The sequence below is a fragment of the Leuresthes tenuis genome, unplaced genomic scaffold, assembly GCF_036924035.1.
Source record: "Leuresthes tenuis unplaced genomic scaffold, fLeuTen1.0.hap1 SCAF_4, whole genome shotgun sequence".
NCBI lineage: Eukaryota > Metazoa > Chordata > Actinopteri > Atheriniformes > Atherinopsidae > Leuresthes > Leuresthes tenuis.
In genome coordinates, this window is record NW_027325358.1 from 7435401 (window position 1) to 7457198 (window position 21798).

The 21798-nt window shown below is 38.1% G+C and overlaps 1 protein-coding gene across 1 annotated transcript; it reads left to right on the top strand.

Moving 5' to 3' along the window:
• The first annotated feature begins 264 nt into the window (after nucleotides 1-264).
• Nucleotides 265-18822, top strand: slc2a15b (solute carrier family 2 member 15b). The gene is made up of 12 exons (XM_072383763.1): nucleotides 265-393; nucleotides 1465-1563; nucleotides 5190-5350; nucleotides 5463-5587; nucleotides 6600-6745; nucleotides 7764-7896; nucleotides 8072-8259; nucleotides 10898-11008; nucleotides 11928-12029; nucleotides 12384-12459; nucleotides 13615-13742; nucleotides 17033-18822. The coding sequence occupies exons 1-12, from the start codon at nucleotides 349-351 to the stop codon at nucleotides 17273-17275; spliced, it is 1557 nt and encodes a 518-aa protein (XP_072239864.1). The 5' UTR covers nucleotides 265-348; the 3' UTR covers nucleotides 17276-18822.
• The last annotated feature ends 2976 nt before the right edge of the window (nucleotides 18823-21798 follow it).

Sequence of the window (21798 nt, forward strand, 5' to 3'; positions counted from 1 at the left end):
TGTCCTCGTGCGCCTGCTGATATTTACTAAAAACGCCCCATGACACATTTAGTGGTTAGTGTGGGCACTTTGGAGGACAGGATGGCCTACGGGCTCATGTGATCCCTAATGAACCGGAGTTTGTGGTTACATTATTCCCGGCTGGGTCGAGCTGGTTGGATAATTAGGAATTTGATATGTTTATTAATTCCGCCCATCAACACGACGCGCCTCCTCTCCGCGGCACGAGCAATGACTGGAGTCTACAAATGTGATGCGGAGTAAGGAGTCCTCAAAAGTTGTGCAGATGAGCTGTATCTCATCTCCAACGAGCTGATCACACAAGGGCAGGAATTATTCATGACTTAAATGGCGGAAGAACTATTAACAGAAAACGATGCAAAGATCAGCGGGGTGAGTCTTTACACTTTTCTTGCACTCTATATTTTCTTGTAAATGTAAATATGCCGTTAGAACCGCTTGATCTCATTGCCGCCAACAATGTCAATAAGCACAGTTGAAATGGTTTGTGTGAGATGCTTCTTGGTAATTGATATAGAAAAGACAGTGTTTCACAATAGTTTGACATCTCAGTAACCCTTTCTTTAACACCCTCCATCCTTTACCAAATTATAAAAACAAAGTATCAAAACTATCAAACTTCAGACTAAAGCAGACCTGCAACTTTCAGAAAGAATTACTCAGAGAGTTGATTGAAGTGATGCAACACGTGAAAAGCTGCTCATCTGACAGATAGACTAATGAATCTAAATTGATGCTGACTGGTCAGCTTTGTCTGGTCTGGGCTATTTTCAAGTCTCTAACTTCCTCCGTCAGGCTATTACCAACAAAATTAGGTTTCTTCAAGGAACTGTGCAGCTATTGTTCAGTCAGAACTTAGGCTTACTTCTCTGCCTTCTTTCACTCTTTGTGGGGTTATTGCATGCTCATGTGCACAACTTCCAGTGTCTTATGTGCCCCATGCCACGGCAGGGACATTAAAAAAACAGATTATGGTCCCTCAGATAATCCCTTACCTCGGAGGTCAGCTAAGCTTGGTGTGTGGAATTTAGGATGGCAGCCAAGAGGATAGCTTCGCACTGTTCATAATGAAAATATAGAAGGCTGCCTGTGTCTCTGAAGTCAGAAAGTGACTCATGTGACTTTCGGGTCTCATGGTGGCCATCAATGTTGGGTCAGTGCCTGCACGCCTCTGGAGAGTGGAAAAGGTCTCATACCTTCATAATTAGTCATATATAATGACCTTATCTCCTTGCAGGCAGTGCACATCTTTCAGTATTTAAGTTTTAAACCAGTCAATACCTGATCATTTTGATTGTGATGACTGTACACACATTAGTGACATTAACATTCAGTCAGGTGCTTATTTTGACATTGTGATTTGATGGAATTCCTAAAGACACACGCAGGTCACAGTTTCCATGTTTGCTTTCCTCACTTGTAACTTTATTATCCTCTCCTCAGCATTTTACGAGGTCACTGCTGGCAGTGGCTTTCCTGGCCTCATTTGGAAGTTCAATGCTCTACGGCTACAATTTGGCGGTTGTCAATTCACCTGCAGAGGTTTGTGGTTTTCACTCTTCGTCCTGAACTCTCGGATATTATGATGTCATATGTTATCACACACTGTTAAGCAGAGATTGTATGCAATGTCATGTCTTATTACATGGAGTCATGTGCGTCAGTGCATCAACTTCCCCATGTCATTGATGTTCTGTCGGTTGTAATCCATCATATTCCCTGTTCTGCTCCTTCAATGTTGAATTTGCCCCGGTGCAGTGATTAAGTTGTGAACCATTCCTCTTTTGACATGGTCAGCTCCACGCTGAAGCATGTGAGCTTCAGTTCCTCATGTATCAGTGCAGCTTGCTGTGTTAAGAAAACTAAGGAAGCAGTAGCAGCCATAGCTTTAAGATCTTCAGGACAGAATGTGATACATTTACTGGGACTCCTCACTGAAATCAAATCAAATCAAATCAAATCAAATCAAATGTATTTGTATAGCACATTTCATGTAGAAAACAATTCAAAGTGCTATACATAAAATAAAAACATTTCAGCGGGGAGTGGAAGAAGCATTAAAAATACATAAAATAATATGAAGAGAAACAAATAAAATAATTAAAATGAATAAAAACAAGCAACAGTCAAGAACGTAGAAAACTAAGACCCGGTGCAGTGTATGCTACTTTATGCCCATCCATCCCATATGTACCTATTTCTTATGGGTCAGGAATGAGCATGTTAAATTTTCTCATGCACCCGCTTTCTGAGAGATTGGTACGTGACAACAACAATAAATGCTTGCCTGATTTGCTCATTTGTTTGTGACTTGGTGAAGGGGAAACCATCAGATTGACTCAATCTAATGTTCAGAAATACACTTCCGTGAGGTCATGCACTGTGAGTTTTTCATTCAAATGTCCCCTGACTGAGGGTGACAATTCCCTTGAGCTTAGTTACATACTGGTTACATACTTGATGTCCTGACATGAGAGTTGAATCTGTCATCTAACTCAGGGTTAGGAAGGGAATAAGTAGACTTCCCAAAATCCTCAAACAGAGACATTAGCCACAACTTGAACATGGATATTAGCTTATCTACATCTCACCTGTTGTAGCGAGGTTTCACCAGCCATGATGAATTAAACACAGAACAGCAGCCGTATAAATCTATTGAACACAAGCAAACCAAGACTTAAGAAAACCAGAAGATCTTTAAAACACAGCACCAGAACCTACAAGCGATAACATTTTTTTCGGCCACAAGACATCACATTTTTTTCCATGTGACATCTCGTGTTTAATTTTTTCAAACCCATCTGATTTGTGTTTCAAAGACTCACAATTACACAGATAAATGAAGTGATTGCGGACCAGCGACTCCAGTGCTGTGTCAAGTAGAATGGCTGTTTTTGTCAGTGGAGTCTGGTGGAGAGAATATGGAAGCGTATCAGAAATAGCGGTCTGGTAGCGGGATAAAGGGGATGACAAAAACCTAAACGAAGCCTTCATTTAAACCAATATTGATGTTTTTCTTTGACTTTTTTCATTGTATGTGGGTGAAATTTGTTCTGTCACTAACCTCATTCACATTCATACATAGTTAAGGTTCCGTGTAGATTCTCCAGCCTACTTCTCCAATCTGCAGAGTCTTGCAGGTAATGTGATGAACATTAAGATTAAAGTGTCCTTTTAGGCCCGTACTGCCTTTGGTTACAATAAGATTGAACAAGCAAAAACCAAGCTATAGTTGGTATTCTCTGAAGCTTGTCAACTTCTGGACACCTCAAACAATCCTACTTCAAAGATAAGATGATGGTTCCTGCCAACCCCAACACCACATATTACTGCCACATATTACACATGGGTACCAAAAAATAAATAATATATTCAGGCAGTCTATTTGTTCACCCTTAAACTCTTGCATAATGGTGAAGAAAGTGTGTGTAGTCGCTGCTGGTTCTTTGCGGTATTTCCTAGCTCAGTTTAAAACAACTGCACCATGCCGCACATGTTTCAAATTACTGCTAATAGGGAAAGGTCAAACATTTGACCACAGTGACTTCAGTGCTCATTGTAGGACTGCTTTTGTCTGAGTTCTGTGTGCTCCTAATCATACTTTTGTTCTTGTAAAATAATGAGTTGGTGAGGTAACAGAAAAGGGTTTTGATATTTTATTCTTTTATCAGGGTGCTTAAGTTGTCACTAACATCCTCAACAGTTTAATTTAGCTCAAAAACTGTGATAAATACGGAAATATTTCAGTCACTGAAGTCCTTCTGTGTCATAAACTTTGGTTAAAAGATCCTGACTTTGTTTTGATAGTGGACGGATTATGGGGTGAAGCAGAAAACTCCAATTTCATTTTCTTTTTTCTTTTTAATAGCCTAGCATTCTCTCAGTCTTCCTCACCGTGAAGCTGCAGTTATAATTTCATTACTTCTCACAGGAACTCAAAACAAAGTAGCTTGTTGCTTTCAGCAGAATTCACATGATCAACTATGAATTTCCACCCCTCTTGGTTATCAGCACTTGTTTTTTTTAAAAAAAACCCATCACATTTAAATCAGGAGATGCTCACTTGTTCTGCCTTTCTACTCTTGTGGATACTTTTAATCCACAAGGTAAAATTATATGGAACATGTATTATAACTTGTAAGGAAATATGGATATCTACTTTAGATAAAGAGAACAAAGTCTGCAATTTCAGTTGGCAGCTTGATTAGACTGAGAGAAGGTGGAAACTTTTAATCTTAAACAGTTACTAAGAAGCGTTTTTTTCATTGACCATGACTTGCTGATTCTTCATGCGCTCACAAGGGCTGATATAAACCCAGTTTTGGATTGATGTGTATCTAATAGCAGCAGCTTTAGTGTCAGGACTGACCATCTTTTCCATTATCTACTGCCCCGATTAAGGATCAGGTGATCCAGATAGGAAGTGGACTCCTATACATCTAAAAATGAGTTAAAGCTGCAGACATTAAGATCAGTTCTGTCATTTTATTGAGTAGTTTTCACTCAGGAAGTAGAAATGATCTACTTTTTTTATGGAAAAGAATTTCATCTCTTAGTAAAAAAAAATTATACAATATCAAACACTTCTAAAGCATCAAGCGAAAGCACAAGGAGTTCCTTATCCTAACCCATCGAGCCAACAGAGACAGGCAAACACAAAAGTGATAACAAGCAAAACTATCAAACATCAGGTGTGGCAGAAACTGACACCCTGGTGTGAAATGAAGAGTGGGAGTAAACTCAACAGAAACCTCAACAAGAGAAAACAAGAAGAAATGAAACTGAAAATGGAGCTAAATAACTGACAGAAATTAACTAGAATACAAAACACAACGTGACATACTACAACTGTTAATACAAAACACGGACCACGTCTTTTAGAATCAATTTGAATTTATTGGAACTAAATAAGATATCTCGGAAAGATGACAAAATATTTCAATTCCACATTGTATTGGAATGAATTATTAGCTATTTATCAGTTAATTGTTATCAAGATCATTTAAAACATAATAGACCATATTTGATTTGAATCTAATTGAAAGATGAAGATCCTATGTCTTTGGTATTTTTCCTAAAATAGTACTTGGTCATTGTGAAGGTTAAGCTCTCAGTTTGTCTTTTACCTACTGAACTTTGTTAGAATGATACTTTGTGTTTGCCGCCAGTACATCAAAGCCTTCTACAATGAGACGTTACTGGACCGTCATGACCAGACTCCAGATGAGAATATTCTCACCATCTTATACTCCATCACAGTGTCCATTTTTGCCATCGGTGGGATGACCGGCGCACTGCTGGTGGGTAAACTCGTCACCAAATATGGAAGGTTAGTATCTGTGGGTGATTGGTCACACATCTTCGTAAAATCTACATCTGACAACTACAAACAGCCCAATCTTTGAGTGAGCTGAGTTAAGAGAGTCACTATGTCCCAACAGGAAAGGGACGCTGGTGAGATCCACCATGCTGGTGTTTATAGGAGGATCTTTGATGGGCTTCAGCAGATGGTGCAGAAGTCCTGTGATGGTCATCTCTGGACGCTTCGTCACAGGAGTACACTCAGGTACTGATGGCCTGCCAGATTCCTGATTTGTTTTATTACTGATCATAAAATAAAACATTTTAAGTCCTTTTTTTTATCTTGTTCTAGAGTAATTTTTTAACTTATTAGTATGCACACAAACACAGATTCTTGTACAACTTGACACAAGAGTACAGCTGTGCCTAATTGAATTCACTGGACACACATAGGATGGTAGGCACATGTCTGTGTAAGGTTTTCCCAGGTAATGGTATATGTCAGAGTAAAAGTCAAGCCTTAATGTCAAAACAAGCTCTTTGAAGAGTTTTTTCATGATATAGAAGGACAAAAGAAAAGCTTGGCTGCATTTAAAGTTCCATCAGGCAAAGTAACCTCCTTGATTGTCAAATGGGGGAAGTTTTGAAACACCAACAGATTTTCTGCATCTGACTGCAACACTAAGTAATCAGGGTTTAAACAGCTAGCCAGTGGTCACCAACCCAACAATCTAAAATGAACGCAACAGCCTGCTGGAAAATAGTCAAAATGCATCTGAATGAAGAGCAAAAAACATTGATATGATTAAAGAAGATTAAACTATTTGGCCAGAACACCCAGCAGTGTGTGTGTGGAGGACACCAGGTGCTGAGCATCATATGCGTTTTTTTACATAAAAGAGACATGGAGGTTTGTGTTTGGATGGATGACAAAATGATCATTTGAGAAACACAAGAAGTATGTTATGTTTAAAAATGTTAGAAAACTTTCAGTGAGCACCGTGTACATTTCATCTGAGTGAGCTGTTTTCTTTTTCATTTCTTTTCTTGTCATGTTGAGTGATTTATTTCCATTTATATTCACAAAATGTTAAGTTCTGCTATATAACCAAACTACAAATACACATAAAAATCTGATTTACAGTATGACTAAAATAGGCTTTTATGATTTATTCTAAATAGAGCCTTGGGTTCATGTAGACAGCATAATGAGTAACACTGCTAATCTTTGATAAACACTGTTGGTTTGGGGTAATTGTATTCTCTGTTTTCATCAGGGATCTCTCTCAGTGTGGTGCCAATGTACCTTGGCGAGATCGCCCCCAAAAACCTACGAGGCTTCCTGGGCCTTGTTCCCAGCATCCACATTTGTTTGGGAGTCTTCATCGCTCAGGTCCTGGGGCTCTCTGAACTGCTGGGAAAGGTATGTGCCGCCCACCGAGTTGGTTGAGTCGTCCATCCTGACAATGTTTAATTGTAATAACTGGCACGTTTTTTGTGTATCTTTTATGGGGCAATGTGAGTTCATTTTTTACCCCTGATTTTACTGCAAGCATTTCTAATCTTAAGCAGGCAGTATCACAAAGGGCCTCAAACAAAACAAACAAATCAGAGGAAAAATGAAATCACAACTTTGTGAAATAGATTTTCCTCTCCTGTACGTTTAGCAGAACACAAGAAGTACACTGATGTGACATTCACATGTCTGATTAAGTTGCTGTTTAAAGTATGTAAACAGGCTGTGAATGAGATAACATTCACATGGCACGTCCCTCTGACCCTGTCTGACTTTAGCTTTCTTGCATTCAAGTATTTCTTGTTGTTTAAGTTAGTAGGTAATATAAGTTTATCAGAACATGCTCTTTCCAACACTTTCCTGCTATGTTATAAAGCAAACAAAAAAAATGGAATCTTTGGCCCATTTGGAGATGATTGAACATCATTTGTTTATAATATGCTTAAAGGCAGTTCACAGTTTTTGTATCAGCTAGGCAGCGAGGCCTGTGAGATTTTGTCATCCTCACCAGTCCGTGAGGGTCCATCAGGCCCAGCTGACCAGGTGTAGCCCAAATATTTGTAACTACACAGACTGAACACACCGACTATGTATGTGCCTGCATCAATCTTCATCCAAAAAAGCAGCATGAAGAACAACATGAACACTTGATTTGAGGAGAATATGTTATCCACACCTCGACAATGTACTGTAGGCCGTTTGCATGCTCATGAGAGAAGTTCTAGCAGATCTGACCCAAAAGATAATATGTATGGGGCCGCATTGGCATCTGTAAAGAGTCCCAGTCAGTTTACACAATCAGATGTGAAAACCATGTACCTAATCATAATACAGACAAGAGCAACGGGAAAAGTGAAAAGGGCTTATTGCAGCTTCTTTGAAGGTTTTAATATGGCATAATGTTTTGGGTTTTTTTTCCACTCAGGAAGAGCACTGGCCTCTGCTTCTCTCCCTTGTGGTATTTCCTACTATGGTCCAGCTGATGCTGTTGCCATGGTTTCCAGAGAGTCCACGGTACCTGCTGATAGAGAAGGGAAACGTGCATGCAACAATAGCAGGTATTATTATTGTATTATTAAATATTCTGTATTAATTTTCTCTGCCCTGAGATTGAATTCTGAGCCTTGAACTTGAAATGATTCTCAAGTTTTAGATCCTTCACATATTGGACTGCTTTTCTGTAAAGGGAGACTTTGATTGTTCTTCTGAATGTCTCCCTCTTTTTTCACTAAGCCCTAAAGTGGTTCCGTAAAAAAGAAAACATCCAGGCCGAGGTTGAAGAGATGCAAGAGGAGCAGCGCTCGCTGTCCTCCATCCAGACCCTCTCTGTTCGCCACCTGCTCATGGATCGCTGTGTTCGCTGGCAGGTGATCACTATTGTGGTGGTCAACATTGGCATGCAGCTGTCTGGCATCGATGCGGTGAGTGGGAAAGGCATCATGGGTCCATTGGCTTTTTCATTTTAAATGTGCAACAACTGTGCACTTAATATGAGAGTGAGACCTCATATTGTTTTAGCTCCCAGCTGTGCTCCTCCCATGTGACCACACATCACAGATTCACATACAGAACACTCACTTAATGACTAAGCTGAGGGCAACGTGACCATGCCTCATTATCCCCTGGTTGCCTCTCTTAATGTAACCTTACCTAACAAGGTCCACTCATCTGATCATAATGTCAAACACACCTTTATATTCATTGCTTTACGTAGGTGAAAGCTCCAGGCATGCTGGCTCATATGCTAGCATCATTTCCCAGCACTGGTACACCCTGCTGAGTGTGTCTCTCCCAGCTGTTCCAGACTGCGACACTGCAAGGCCTCAAACATGCTGATGAATCCATGTGCCCACAACTGAAGGGGAAAAAAACATAAAAACACATATCAAGAGAGTTTAAAGTTAAGATGTTCAATTGGGGCAACTATTATTTCTCATGACTTCACCTGTCCAACAGTCTTTAAGTTACTACTTTAACAAAATGGTCATTCATGCTGCTGATTTGTTGTTTTTGTTCTGTTTTGTGAGTGATATCTCCAGTTTTTATAGCACCCTCAGCTCTGTCTGCAGTAAAAGAGTAAAGATTACAGCTGAGCAGACGGTGGTGCAGTGTCAAACCACTTCACAAACTAAGCTGATGCTAACATGTGTAATACGTGGCTGTAAAGTTAATAAAAGATGACGCCATAATTCAGTAACTTTCCGACTCTAGTACTTTTGATGCAAAGTGAATCAAGTCAGGATGGATTTGACTTGTCATTAGTTAAAAATAGTCTATCTCTTCTCTTCAGAGGCAGTTTTTAATTGACTAGTGAGTTGCTATTAAAGCGATGAATGTGAGCTTTTTGCAGATGGCGTTGCCCTTCTCACATAAAATTAATTGAATAGAAGTTAAACTTCACTCACTGACTTAAAACATCTTGTTTATTTTAAACTGAAGATGGAAAACTACTGTTGGGGGCTGGAAAATGAACAAAACATTAGTTTTTATCCCAGTTTTTACCTTCATCTAAAAATGTCAAGGCACATTCTTCCCAATAAAATCAAAGATGTGACTCAATTTAAAGAAACACAACTTCAGTCCTCTGTATGTCTTGCACATGTAGCTGAGTTGACAATAAGGAGGACTTGGAGCTGCACATTAAGTGTAAGATGTTATGACACGTAGGAATGCAAACTGCAGATTGCAACAAAGAGAATTCACCATATCTGATCTGTCCTTATAGTCATGTAAGAAAAAATGTGTTAGACAGCCAGTGTTTGGTTTGTTCATTCTGGGCTTCTGTAGTAAAGAGTGATGCAGCGTGGCTGAGGGCGAGGAGAGGGACCTGCCGTGTCTTTGGACAGAAATTTCTTGTTTAAAGGTTAATGAAAGACAACAAATCTGATCTTCAAGTGTGAAGAATCGATGTAAAAAGCAATATATAAACTTCATATGTCTATGGTACTTAAGTCAGTCTTTGATATTGATATTGATAGAATAAATGGTCAAATGTAAGTCATTATAATCTCAAAGGTTCTGGAAAGTTGAGCCTAAATATGTTTTTGTATATTTGTGAAGAAGGCAAGATGTGTATCTATGACTGATGGAGACGGAATGTAATTAAACTTAAAGTTTGCTCTTCTTCCTGCTTCTTTTCAGACATTCAAATTATTTTTCTTGTGCCTGATGCTTTATTTTGTACTTTTGCTTTGTTTGAGACTTACATTTCTGAAACGACCCTCTCATTAATATCACATTGCTTTTCTTCCAGTAGATCACAATAAATGTTAGACACTGAAATTTTGGAGTATCAACTTGACATGTTTAAGCACGTTATTCAAGAAGTGCATTTTATTCTGACCCTGTAATTTAGTTTCTGACTAGAGTTCAATTTTAAAAGTTAAATTCCTTTTTAAAAAACTGAACATTTTCTATAGTTTACCCCTCTTGTTGCTGTGAAATTCATGCATATTAAAGCAGAATGTCAACAGATTGACAGATTTGATACATAGTTCCTGTTTTAGGGAAGATTTTAGTTTGCTGAGGAAGAATTTTAATCCATTGGTATCCTACATGTTTATGAAAACAGTTTGCGTTAAACATTTTGTAGACCCTACTTGAGCACAATCGATTTTTGTACTTTTTTAGGCTCTCTGCTGTGATTCAGGTATGCATTTGCATACTCCAATGCTACAATGTTGATGAAATGCAACACGTATGGTTACTAAATCAACACGACAGCACTGAACTGCGCCCATCACGATTCTGTCCGCACCTCATCAATGATGGATGTTGCATTAGCAAAGTGTGATTAATGAGAATACACAAATTAATTTCATAGGGAGCACTTGTCAGCAGTCCATACTGATGAAATGCTGTATCTCAAATGTATGAGTGATGATCTGCCTGATGACAATGATCACCATGATGAATCATATGGACGCGCCAAATAAGCTGATCGGCTTTTCAACTCCTTAGAAAACAAGACAGCCTGTGATTTTCAGTGTGTGTGTTTATTTGTCTGGAATCTGACATTTGCTTTCTAATAATTCACTTCAATCCTTCTGTGAATTTCAGATATGGTTCTACACAAATGAAATATTTAAGAATGCAGGGATCCCAGAACCTTATATTCAGTACACAACAGTGGGAACCGGTGCCATTGAGGTCATCGCAGGGATGCTGGGGGTGAGCAGATGTCTTCACACACAATAATATGACATTATTCGGTGTTAAACGGCTTCTTATTTCATTCTTACTTAATAGTACTGGAAAAGCAGGTGAACTAATCAGTCATGTCTAATAAAGAATATAAAACACTGTGATGATTGCGTCACTATTCTATGTTTTCTGTTATGTAAGAAACGTATTTATGGGCAGTGATGCCTAGAAAAATTGGTATACTCTTTATTTATTTATTTGTGCACTGATTCATGTGTTTATTATGTTTATTTCAGCTAGTCCAATACACAGTATTCTAGAGGCACATAAAGTACAGTTTTAATTATTTGCTGCTTCACTTTAGGAAACAATCATCGTTATGACAGTAAGTAGTTATACTCAGTGGTGACAGAAAAATAAGTGGTACTCTGTGTAGCTTCTTAAATGCTGCTTTACACTGCTGTCTTTTAGTTTTTTTAACCAGAAAAACTAAGAAATAAACTTTTAATGTAAGTGTAAGTGTAAGTGTAAGTTTTACATTTTATAGATTGAATAGGTTGTTACTAAATTGGAAAAAAAGACAGATTAATTGATCATGTAAGTGGTGGAATTCAAATGATTTTGTCTCTAATCCTGAGACACAGTTATTGCTTTAATTGCTTTAAGTTTAATTTTTCACCTGGATGTGGAACAGGGTCATGTTTCACATCAGTTTCCTAATGATTCTAAACATAAAAAAAGAAATCTATTGTGAAACCGATGAATATTTTCTTTTTGTGTCTCTTTATGATACACATTTACATCAGTATGATGCAATAAGTCAAAGTTGTTAAGTACTGATTTGATTGTTGCATAAAACCGCAAACAAGAAAAGTATTAAAAAGTCTTTGTCGTCTGCTGTCGCCAGCCAATCACAGGTCATCTCTCTTCTCCATCCCTCATGTAGTGTTTTACCATCGAGCGTGTTGGCAGAAAACCTCTGATAATAGGTGGCTTCCTCTTCATGGGAGTCTGCTGTGCAGGGATCACTGTGTCTGTCCTCCACCAGGTACGTGCCATCTGATGCCCTGCTGGTGTATGATCATCTTATATGAGGTTGTTGACTGTTTTACATGAGGTTGAGGCCATTACCAGATTTACATCATTTACATAAACTTAAAAAAGTACTTAAACTTAAACATATAAGAATATGAGAAAAGAAAGACAGATTTGCTGGACTGCTGGTAATGATGAAGAAAAATGTAATTGTGTGTAATCACATACTAGAAATACCTCATGGCACTACTCAAGTTTATAATATGTCATATATAATCATAATAGTTGAGTATAAGTACATGAGGAATCAAAAACAGAACAGAAAGTTGTATATCAATGTTTATAACTCATAACCTGTGTTTTACAGGCACAGTTTCCCTTCATGCGCTACATCAGTGTGGGCTGTGTTGTTGGGATTATTGCTGGTTTCTGCATAGGTCCAGGTAAAAACTTTAGTAAATGCACCCTCTTTGCACTTCACAAGAAAACTCTCTGACCCTTAAACTGAACCCTTTCAGCTGACATATAACAGTGATGTAAGCAGTCCCGAGTATAAGGTTACACTGCTCCCTGCTGGAAATTTGCACAACAACAGGCACCAAAGCTGAAATGCAGCATCGTACTTCCTCCTGTGAATGTGCAGAGAGGTTGTTTTTCATTAGTCTTGTATATTAGGAAATCCTAGCTGCTACAGTACATCCATTTCCATAGCCATTTGTGCATTAGATGAGATGAGTGAAGAGAATTAAGAGGCATTAGTTTACAACATTGGGAACTATGTCGAGCGGACCTGCGAGGATGATGAATTAGAACGAATCTGGTTTACATAACATCATTCGTCAAGCCGGCAAAATCTATACCACAGCACACGGACGAGGATTTCTGTTGCTGCAATTAGACTTTTAATGGCTCATTGTTCATAAGCTTGCTGTAATGAATGCAGTTTCCTTCAGATGAAACCTTGCTTTCTCAATGACGCCCTCCCATACGTAGCGCACAAGTTGACAAATTATGGCCTCGTTATTGGTTTGACAATATTAAACCTTTCTCTCTGCAGTTTGTAAGCTCAGATAATGAAGACATCATTCTGAAAGCCGATCATTAGAGCTTTTGCTAATGCCATTTTCTCCTTCATATCCTTCACTTCTAACAATGAGGAATGTTTAAAGCAAAGACAGTTGTAGCAGATCCTGAATATCAGTCTAATGAATTGCACAAGTCTTGGGTAAGGAGCTTTCTGTCCAACTTGACAAACACCTTCCTCTCTTGTCAGTTTGTGAATACTCTGTAATAATAAACACATAATGAAATACATGGCAAAAAGGAGTGTAACTTAATAGCACTTTGGCTTTTGTTATATCATCCTCTGTTCATTTTAAAAGAGGGTCAGTGAATAGGTCTGTGTGGAAATATTGATGAACCAACTGATGAATGAAGATGCTGATGTAAATTTTTACAACAGTACTGGGTAATTAAATTTGATTTGTACTTTGACTGGATGCTTAGTCTGATCAAACCAATAGATTTAACTTACTTAATTCAGAGTAGCTCCTCTTGTCAAATAATTCTCATTAATATTTTCCACATGTGTTTTACAGCTGGTGTGCCTTTCCTGATCACTGCGGAGCTCTTTAAGCAGTCTCACCGACCATCTGCCTACACCGTGGCAGGCTGCCTCAACTGGTTGTCCAACTTCACTATTGGCTTTGTCTTTCCCTTCCTAGAGGTCAGAGAAAACTCATGAGCCACTTACATTTCCAAGTACACAGAGCTGAATCCAGATCATGAATAGGTGTGAAATGAGTAGCAGATCTCACAGATGGCTCATAATACTGTGTGGTTGAATCTTGGTCCTGCTATCGCTTTACTTCTGTGCCATACGGTTATGGGCAATTACGATGGGGATTGGTTTTGTTTGAATCAAATTAACTCCCCAAACACCAGTTGAATTACAGGTTGAAATCCCAGTTAAAGTCACGACTTTCCTGCCTGTCATTGTCCACATTGTCAGATCTTTCACTTGCTCATAGCATGCACTTCTAAAAAAAAAATGGAGACAGCCGAGAGACTCGAGGCTTAAAAACAGGATTCCACAAACCAGAAGATGAGGGTTTGGTTTTAACTTGTGGTTCTGGTATTAGAGCTTCTATTGGAAAGTTGTCATTTTGAATCCCAGTCTCTCCAGTTGTTAAAATGTCTCTGGACACCATACTGAACCCTACATGGCCTCTTATCTGCAAACGTGTCTTACAGAATGAGAAGAGCTCTATAAAAGTGTGTTTGAATGAGGGAAACTCATGAGAAACTCATAGTAAAGAACTTCATTACAAGTATGAACCAAAGAGAAGCAGCATGTAAATAGAACTGCTATAAGTTAAAGTTAAGTTAAACATGATCTCACCCCGTAATTCTACTGTATAATTCCACTTTCTACTTTAAAGCTGCATTAATAAATATTCTCATATCAGCAAAAGCTCAAAAATATAGATTTTGACGCCTCTTTTGCTTCATCACATGAGATACGATTTGGTTTTCAAAGAGCAATGCGAGGCCTATCCATGGATACATGAATGGAAGAGGCTGAAAATTATTAAATTCATTAGTTAACAAAAGACTGGAGGGATGTGTTCAGATAAATTAGTTCTTAGGGATTGTGACTTTTTCCCAAATCAGAAACTCATAAATACCCAAGGAAAGACAATTCTACTGTTTGTATTTAGTGTAATCTGGGTATGTCCAGACTACACTAACAACATATCTAAGCTCACTTGCAAAGTGTGCATCTAATTAAATAATATAATCATGATCCAACAGGCATCCAGGGAAAAGATGGAGTGAGTGTGGTGTACTTTTTCTAAAGTTTTTCCGAGGTGAGACTTACCGTCTCAGACTTTGAAAGCTCCCAGTTCAAGATGATTTGTGGGAATGATATAAAAATATGCAAACAGTCAGCATAAGAGAGCAGCTTTTAACCCCAAAGCCAAATTTCTAACAGACAAAATTTCAGCATCTCTTAAAAAGACCTCAGCAGGTTAAATATTAGGGGCTTGTCTAAAATACTGACAAAGTGCTGTTTTAAACTACTTCGATTTGATGTTTCTGTTTGCATTCATACTTTCCATGAATCAGGAGTAAAGTTATCAGTGAAGATGCCACTGAAAATAAACAGCTGCTCTCCATACCTCTAAAATTAGTTTAGATTAGATTAGATAGAACTTTATTGATCCCTTTGGGAGGTTTCTTCAGGGAAATTAAGATTCAAGCAGCACCATTACAGAAAAAATAAAAAAACTGTATGAAAATTATACATGCATATTTACATATAAGGATATGTAAGATAAAGATAGATAATAAACTAAAGAAATCCTTGCAATAGAGATATTGCACATTATTATTGCACTTGTGTACTTATATTGCTATTGCTCAAGGTCCAGTTGAGTTGTGGTGCTAGTGCTCCTCAATGCTCAATGTTATGCAGCCACTGCAACTTTTTCAAAGTTCCCTTACGTTATTATTAAAATTTTTACATCAGGCGACTGGGAAACACAAAGAGTGTTTTACCTGGACAAAGAGTGAGTTTGTCAGGATAGAGAAAACATCAGTGAATTTGAATTAACCAAATAGTTCAAGGAGCAAGTTGGACAAATATGCAGGTTGAGCGATTAAAACTGACCTAAACTTCGCAACAAAAAATAGATTTTTTATTCAGGACGTTTATTATCACACCGTCCACAGTGTCTCCAGTGTTTTATTTGTTCAATGTCCAAGAAATTCTGTATTTTGAGGTTTGACCACTGAACCACTGGACCAGCATTCTCCGTGGTCTCAAACCTCCCAATTTTCCCATTAAACATTGAGTTAGAAAATGAATAGTAGCAATTAGAAGCTACAAAAAAATTGTGAGAAAGAGATGAGCTGTTTATTTTCACTAGTACACTTTCAGGATTCATGAAAAAGACAAATGTATGGGAAGAATTAGCTGATGCTGAATATTCTAAGGACCTTCCAAAACTTAATTAATCATGTTTTCAGCAGGGCTCACATCTTATTAAGAAGAACCAAGCTCACTTTAGTTTGCACTGTGGCTTTGGAATAAAAGACTGGTCTGTTTGGCACATGAGTGAAACAACGCATGCAAACAAAATAAAGAAAATGTTGCAACTAAATGAGTAAAAACCAAATTAAAGGAAACATATTATTCCATTTTTTCACAAGCTGACACAGTTTCCCGAGGTCTAAAAAAGGTGTTTGTGACATGCTTTGGTCAAATTAACACAAAGAAACAGTTTTACTTTTTCTTCCATTATTTTCCACCTCTATTCATTCATTTTAGGGCTTGCTGTGACCCATTCAACTCCACTCTGCGCCTCGCTTCCTCAGGTTCTGCCTTTTAGACATGTAGGACTTAATAACCCACATTATTATGATATGAGGGTGCATACATTAAATAGCATTAAATCAGACCTACTTATAAGTCCCTTGTCTGTAACTTTACCATGGACAGAATGTAGGCAGCGGATTCCTCTTTTAGGCACAGTCCTATTGCAACTCATGAGTTGAACGGCCAAAGTTGTTACCGGTTACTGGCTGGTTGTTTACATCATTAAGAACGTTATAATTGCTCCGTCATGTCTCTGCTCCATAAACTCTGGACTTCACTGTGGCGCCATTCCTCTGTGTTTTGTTTAAGTTTTTAGCAGCTAACATAAATAACTAATACTTACTGGTACTGTACTGATGGTGCATTCACAGACAAATCTGTACTTCTAACTTCCAGCAGGTACAGAATTAAAGAGCAGCAGAAGTCTTTTTTTAATATATAAAACGTCAAACAAAGTACTAGTAGATTATTATTATTAGCTCAGTTATGTCTATATTTAAGTGCCTATTGATGAGATTGGATGTTAATAGCAAAGCAAATATCAAGAGAAATACAGAAATACAAGTCTCTGCTAAATTTGTATCTCTTTATTGTAAACTATTTTATTTTTTGGATAATTTTGTGTCCTCCTACAGGAAGCTACAGGTCCTTACTGTTACCTGATCTTCTGTGCGGTCTGCTTGGGAGTGGCTGTCTACACCATCTTCATCATCCCTGAAACCAAGAACAAAACCTTCCTGGAGATCAGCCAGATGTTTGCCACCAGGAACAACATCCTTGATGAAGAGTTGCTTCCTAACACCCATATGAAAATGGCTATGATGAATGGCTATGGAACCCTTGGCCTCCATGATGAAAAAATAGAAAGAGGACCTTGATTGACGCTGATGGTGAAGAAGGGGTACAAGGGTGAAGTGTTCCAGGAGATCTGCTGCTTCACTAAGAAAAAAAGTCTAATATACACAAATAGAAACACAAGTTTCTGTGAGACAGTTGTCCCTTTCTGCACATGGTTAATTCTCAGTCCCAGTGTACATTTTGTGAGACATTAAGTGTGACAGAAGTCACGTTGTTAAGTGCTTTAAATCAAGCATCGGTCACATTTTAATCCATTTTCTTGAACCTGAAAGCACTTTTGTGGGAGCAGGGTTGGTTTCTCACAGTTCTCTCAGCCGTTGTATTAGCTTGACTCTTTGCAATCAATTGTTCACACTTAGTGTTGACTGCTTGTACTTCTTCACTTTATTATTTCAGTGACGTATCAATAACACATCCCAGGCCTCCATCAGATTACAGAAGGACGTTATAACAACCACTTAACTGTTATTTCACTCAGTGTTTAAAGGTCACAAGACATCATATGAAAAATACTATATTTACTGTCTCCATACGGGATGTTTACACTGTTGAGCTCGTGTCTTGACATGAGATGTCTTAACAAAAGGTTGGGCCTGTTTCTTTTGTCTTTTCTTTGGTGATATAGTCTCTTTTTAATCAAGGGAGCTGAATATTGTGACTACTGTAGTAGTCATTTCTTTTGTCTTATCCAAATTGATGTACATTACTCTATAACATGGCAAAAACACACGTTTTTATGCTGCTGTTGCTTTCCTCTCCTTGTTTATATGGACCAAACAGAGGCAGTATGGAGGGTCTTTTTCACCTTCAGTGGGCAGTGTGAAAAGGATTAACATTGTACACCCCAGGAAACTTTTTTCAGTGTATTTCTTTATGAAAACTCTTGATTTTTTTTCATAAAGTCAACAACTTACTTGTGAAATTAAATTTTGAATTAGTCAATTAATATTTAGAAACTTTAAATCGTGAATTTTTAAGAGATCTGGCAAATGAATAAGTTTCAGATGAGATGCCCCCTCCTAAAGCAGTGAGAAATCTGAAACCTTAATTCTACTTAACCCTCCTGGCATTGAGTAACTGATGATGCCAAGTTTATCACGCCAAGATCTAAAGAGCCTCTATCACAGGCTGGCAGGAGATTTAAAAGACCTTCAAATGATTTGGAATTAATCCTTCCAAGTTAAAAGAAATCATCTATAAGTGGTATAGATTTCAAATGACTGCTGATTAATCAAGGACACCTCAGCAAGTTGATCTATCAGAGCATCTGATGCAAAGAAACCCCAAAATGTTCGATCTGTGTGGGTAGAGTACTATGACAAGTCCAAACTTTTGCCAGTTTGCCAGTGAGCATACAGGGAAAGACCAGGACTTGTGGAATAATTATCCAGACACACAGTTTACAGATGAAGCTGATTGATGGTCTTTGTTTGAATCTCTTCAGGGCAGAATTCTCGCACCATCTCTGAAGCACAGAGGTGTGAATGTTGTGAAATGAGTTTGGCATAATGTCAGAGAGTGTTATGATATAAAGTAATTTCTCCAAAAGTTGAAGTTGAACTGGAATTTGACCTTTCAGAAATCATCCTCGGGTGCCAATAAACTCACCAATGAATGGTTCAAAAGGACGAAATGAAGGATTATGGGATGGTTTGGTCAGAACTTCTGGAAGGAATGGAAAGTGTATGCAAAAAACCCCCCCTCAAATATCATGATTCATGAAGGAATTTTGTATGAAATAGTGGTCAAACGTTTCTACAGTTTCATCCAGTAGTTTTTTTTCCTACAGCAATTTGTCTTTTTGTTGTTATTAAAGTACAACTACTTACTCTATGTAGGCACTGTGCCAAAAAAGATGAAGCATTTTCTAGTTCAAATAATGTTGGAAACGTCATCATGTCATCAAGTTATTTGGTGTGTAGACTACTTAACTTTTCAAATGACTGTATTTAAAGGGTTTTAATTTATCAATGCATCACATTAAAGTGGAAGCACAGTATCGTTTGATTATTTTACAGCTAAACAGCTGTAGCATTTACAAGACACATAAATATGTCTGAATATGATTTTTTGTGTTTGTGTCTTTGTTATACAGTAATTATGCTTCATAAACAAACATGAAAAAGGTTATAACATGTACAGTTCCATTTTCATATGAAGATCTTAGATCTATCTGGTATCTACAACATAATCCCTTGTTCCACATGATCCCGGCAAACAAATGCAAATGTAAGCAAAACAGAGAAGAACACAAAACATACTAAAACAAGTTACACATAAGTGAGAAATTCCATCTGCAATGACAATAAGCAACCCATTGTAACTGAGGACGACGAGCTATAACCCTGCACGTAATCTCTGTAAGTCTTTGAAGAGTGTTGTATAGTTGATTCCCATCTTCTATTTTGGCCTTTAATTGGCAAAGCTTGAACTCACATTATTCCTTAACTCTACATGATCCAGAAGGCCACTTAATTAGCTATTTTTGCTCAAAATATAATTTGATATATTATTAAATGAAAAATAATCTTGGCAGCTGTTAACAACCCAACCATAAAGACAAGAAATATACCTTTAAAGCCACTTAGTATTTAGGGTATGTGTCATAACAGACATAGAAACAGGACTCAAGGTAATTACTGAGCCTCAACAGTGACTCAGGACTTCTATGATTTTCACCCGGAGCTGAGCTTTAATGTCCAAATAATGTCAAATCTGCACTTAATAATGTTAAATCATGAGAAACTCTATAAACTTCTTATGTAAATTTACATGTGAAATATGAGCAGTTTTCTACTGTATTTTTGTTTCCAGTGTTATATATTCTAAACTGAACACTTAGATAGAAAACAAATCATAAGAAAATATATATAAAAGATGACTGTGGTCATCAAACGGAAGATGTCAAGGCAACGCAGAAGTCCCTTCAAGTGCAATACCAATGGTGACCACTAGGAGTCAGCTTCAAAACATGCCTCGCTCCAACGGATTGTTATTTAAAAGGCTTCTACTTCTCAAATTAATCTTTTTCTCACAAGCTGTTGCAATCTCAGTAGCTTAAGTCACTCCCGATTGAACTATCTTCCAAAAAATGACCCCATGGATCAGTCATTTATCCAAACAACAACCTATTTTTATCTAAGGTTTTAGGAAAAAATGGTCTCATCACAGCTGATTGCCTTCTTAAACAATGACGACCTGTTTGAGAAATTCCTATCAGGCTTTCGCTCCCAGCACAGCACTGAGACTGCTCTTATCAAGGTCACAAATGACTTGCTGCTGGCGGCTGACTCAGGTTTCTGCTCAATTTTAATTCTACTTGATCTCCGCTCAGCCTTTGATACAGTGGACCACGATATTTTAATTAACCATTTCTCTGTGTCGTTTGGTAATGCCTGCTCCTCTCATGCTCCCCTATTTTGCGGGGTCCCCCAGGGGCCAATTCTGGGGCCCCTCCTCTTTACCATTTACATGTTATCTCTAGGGAGACTCATTCAAAGGCACAATATTAATTTTCATTTATATGCAGACGACACCCAGTTATATGTACCGTTAAAACCTGGCTCCTCAGATGCTTCCCACATTATCACATGCCTAACAGATATTAAGTCATGGATGTCCAACAACTTTCTCCAGCTAAACTACTCTAAAACAGAGGTTATCATTTTTTCCCCATCTTGCACCAGCATCCCTGACAGTCTCCCTTCTATTCAGAAAGAGGCTCGAAATCTTGGTGTCATCCTAGACTCAGAGCTACCTTTTGACACTCAAATGACGAAGGTAGTGCAATCCTGTTTTGGGCAGTTGAGGCAGCTAACAGGAATCCGTTCTTTCCTCTCTCCCACTGACCTAGAGAAGGTTGTCCATGCATTTATCTCTTCAAGGCTGGACAATTGTAATTCTCTGTACTCTGGGATTAGCAAAGGAAACATATCAAACACAGACTGCAACATATTCAAAATGCTGCTGCCAGGCTTTTAACAGGTTCAAAGAGAGGAGACCATATCACTCCAACTCTTGCTGCTCTCCACTGGCCGCTTGTGAGTTTTAGAATTGATTTTAAGATTTTACTACTTGTTTTTAAAGCTCTAAATGGCCATGCTCCTGCCTATATCCGTGACCTGCTTTTACCCTACGAACCTAAACGCTGCCTGAGATCCACCGGCATGGCTTTGCTTTCAGTCCTGAGGTTACGCCTCATAACCAAAGGTGGTCAGGCCTTCGCTGTCCGTGCTCCACAACTGTGGAACTCCCTTCCCTGCGATCTCAGGCAGGCCAGCTCAGTGGTCTCTTTTGAATCTCTTCTAAAGTCTCAGTTTTATCATCTGGCCTTCTCTTAATTTTTGTTTTATTTTGTTGTATGGTTACATTGTTGAGATGGATGTTTTTACAGTTTTTTTTTATCTCTGTTGTTCAGCATTTTGTAACTTGTTTTTGAAAAGTGCTATATATATAAAGTTATTAACCCTAACTGCATGTGAAGTGTCAAAATGGTGCACATTAAGGTGACAATGGCTTATTACAAAATAATTACCTTAGTCCT

Excerpts from the sequence above, each read along its gene's own strand:
- slc2a15b (XM_072383763.1), top strand. The coding sequence starts at position 349 with ATGGCGGAAGAACTATTAACAGAAAACGATGCAAAGATCAGCGGG. Across the intron at positions 394-1,464 it reads ACGATGCAAAGATCAGCGGG|CATTTTACGAGGTCACTGCT; the intron begins GTGAGTCTTTAC and ends TCCTCTCCTCAG. Across the intron at positions 12,460-13,614 it reads TGGTTTCTGCATAGGTCCAG|CTGGTGTGCCTTTCCTGATC; the intron begins GTAAAAACTTTA and ends TGTGTTTTACAG.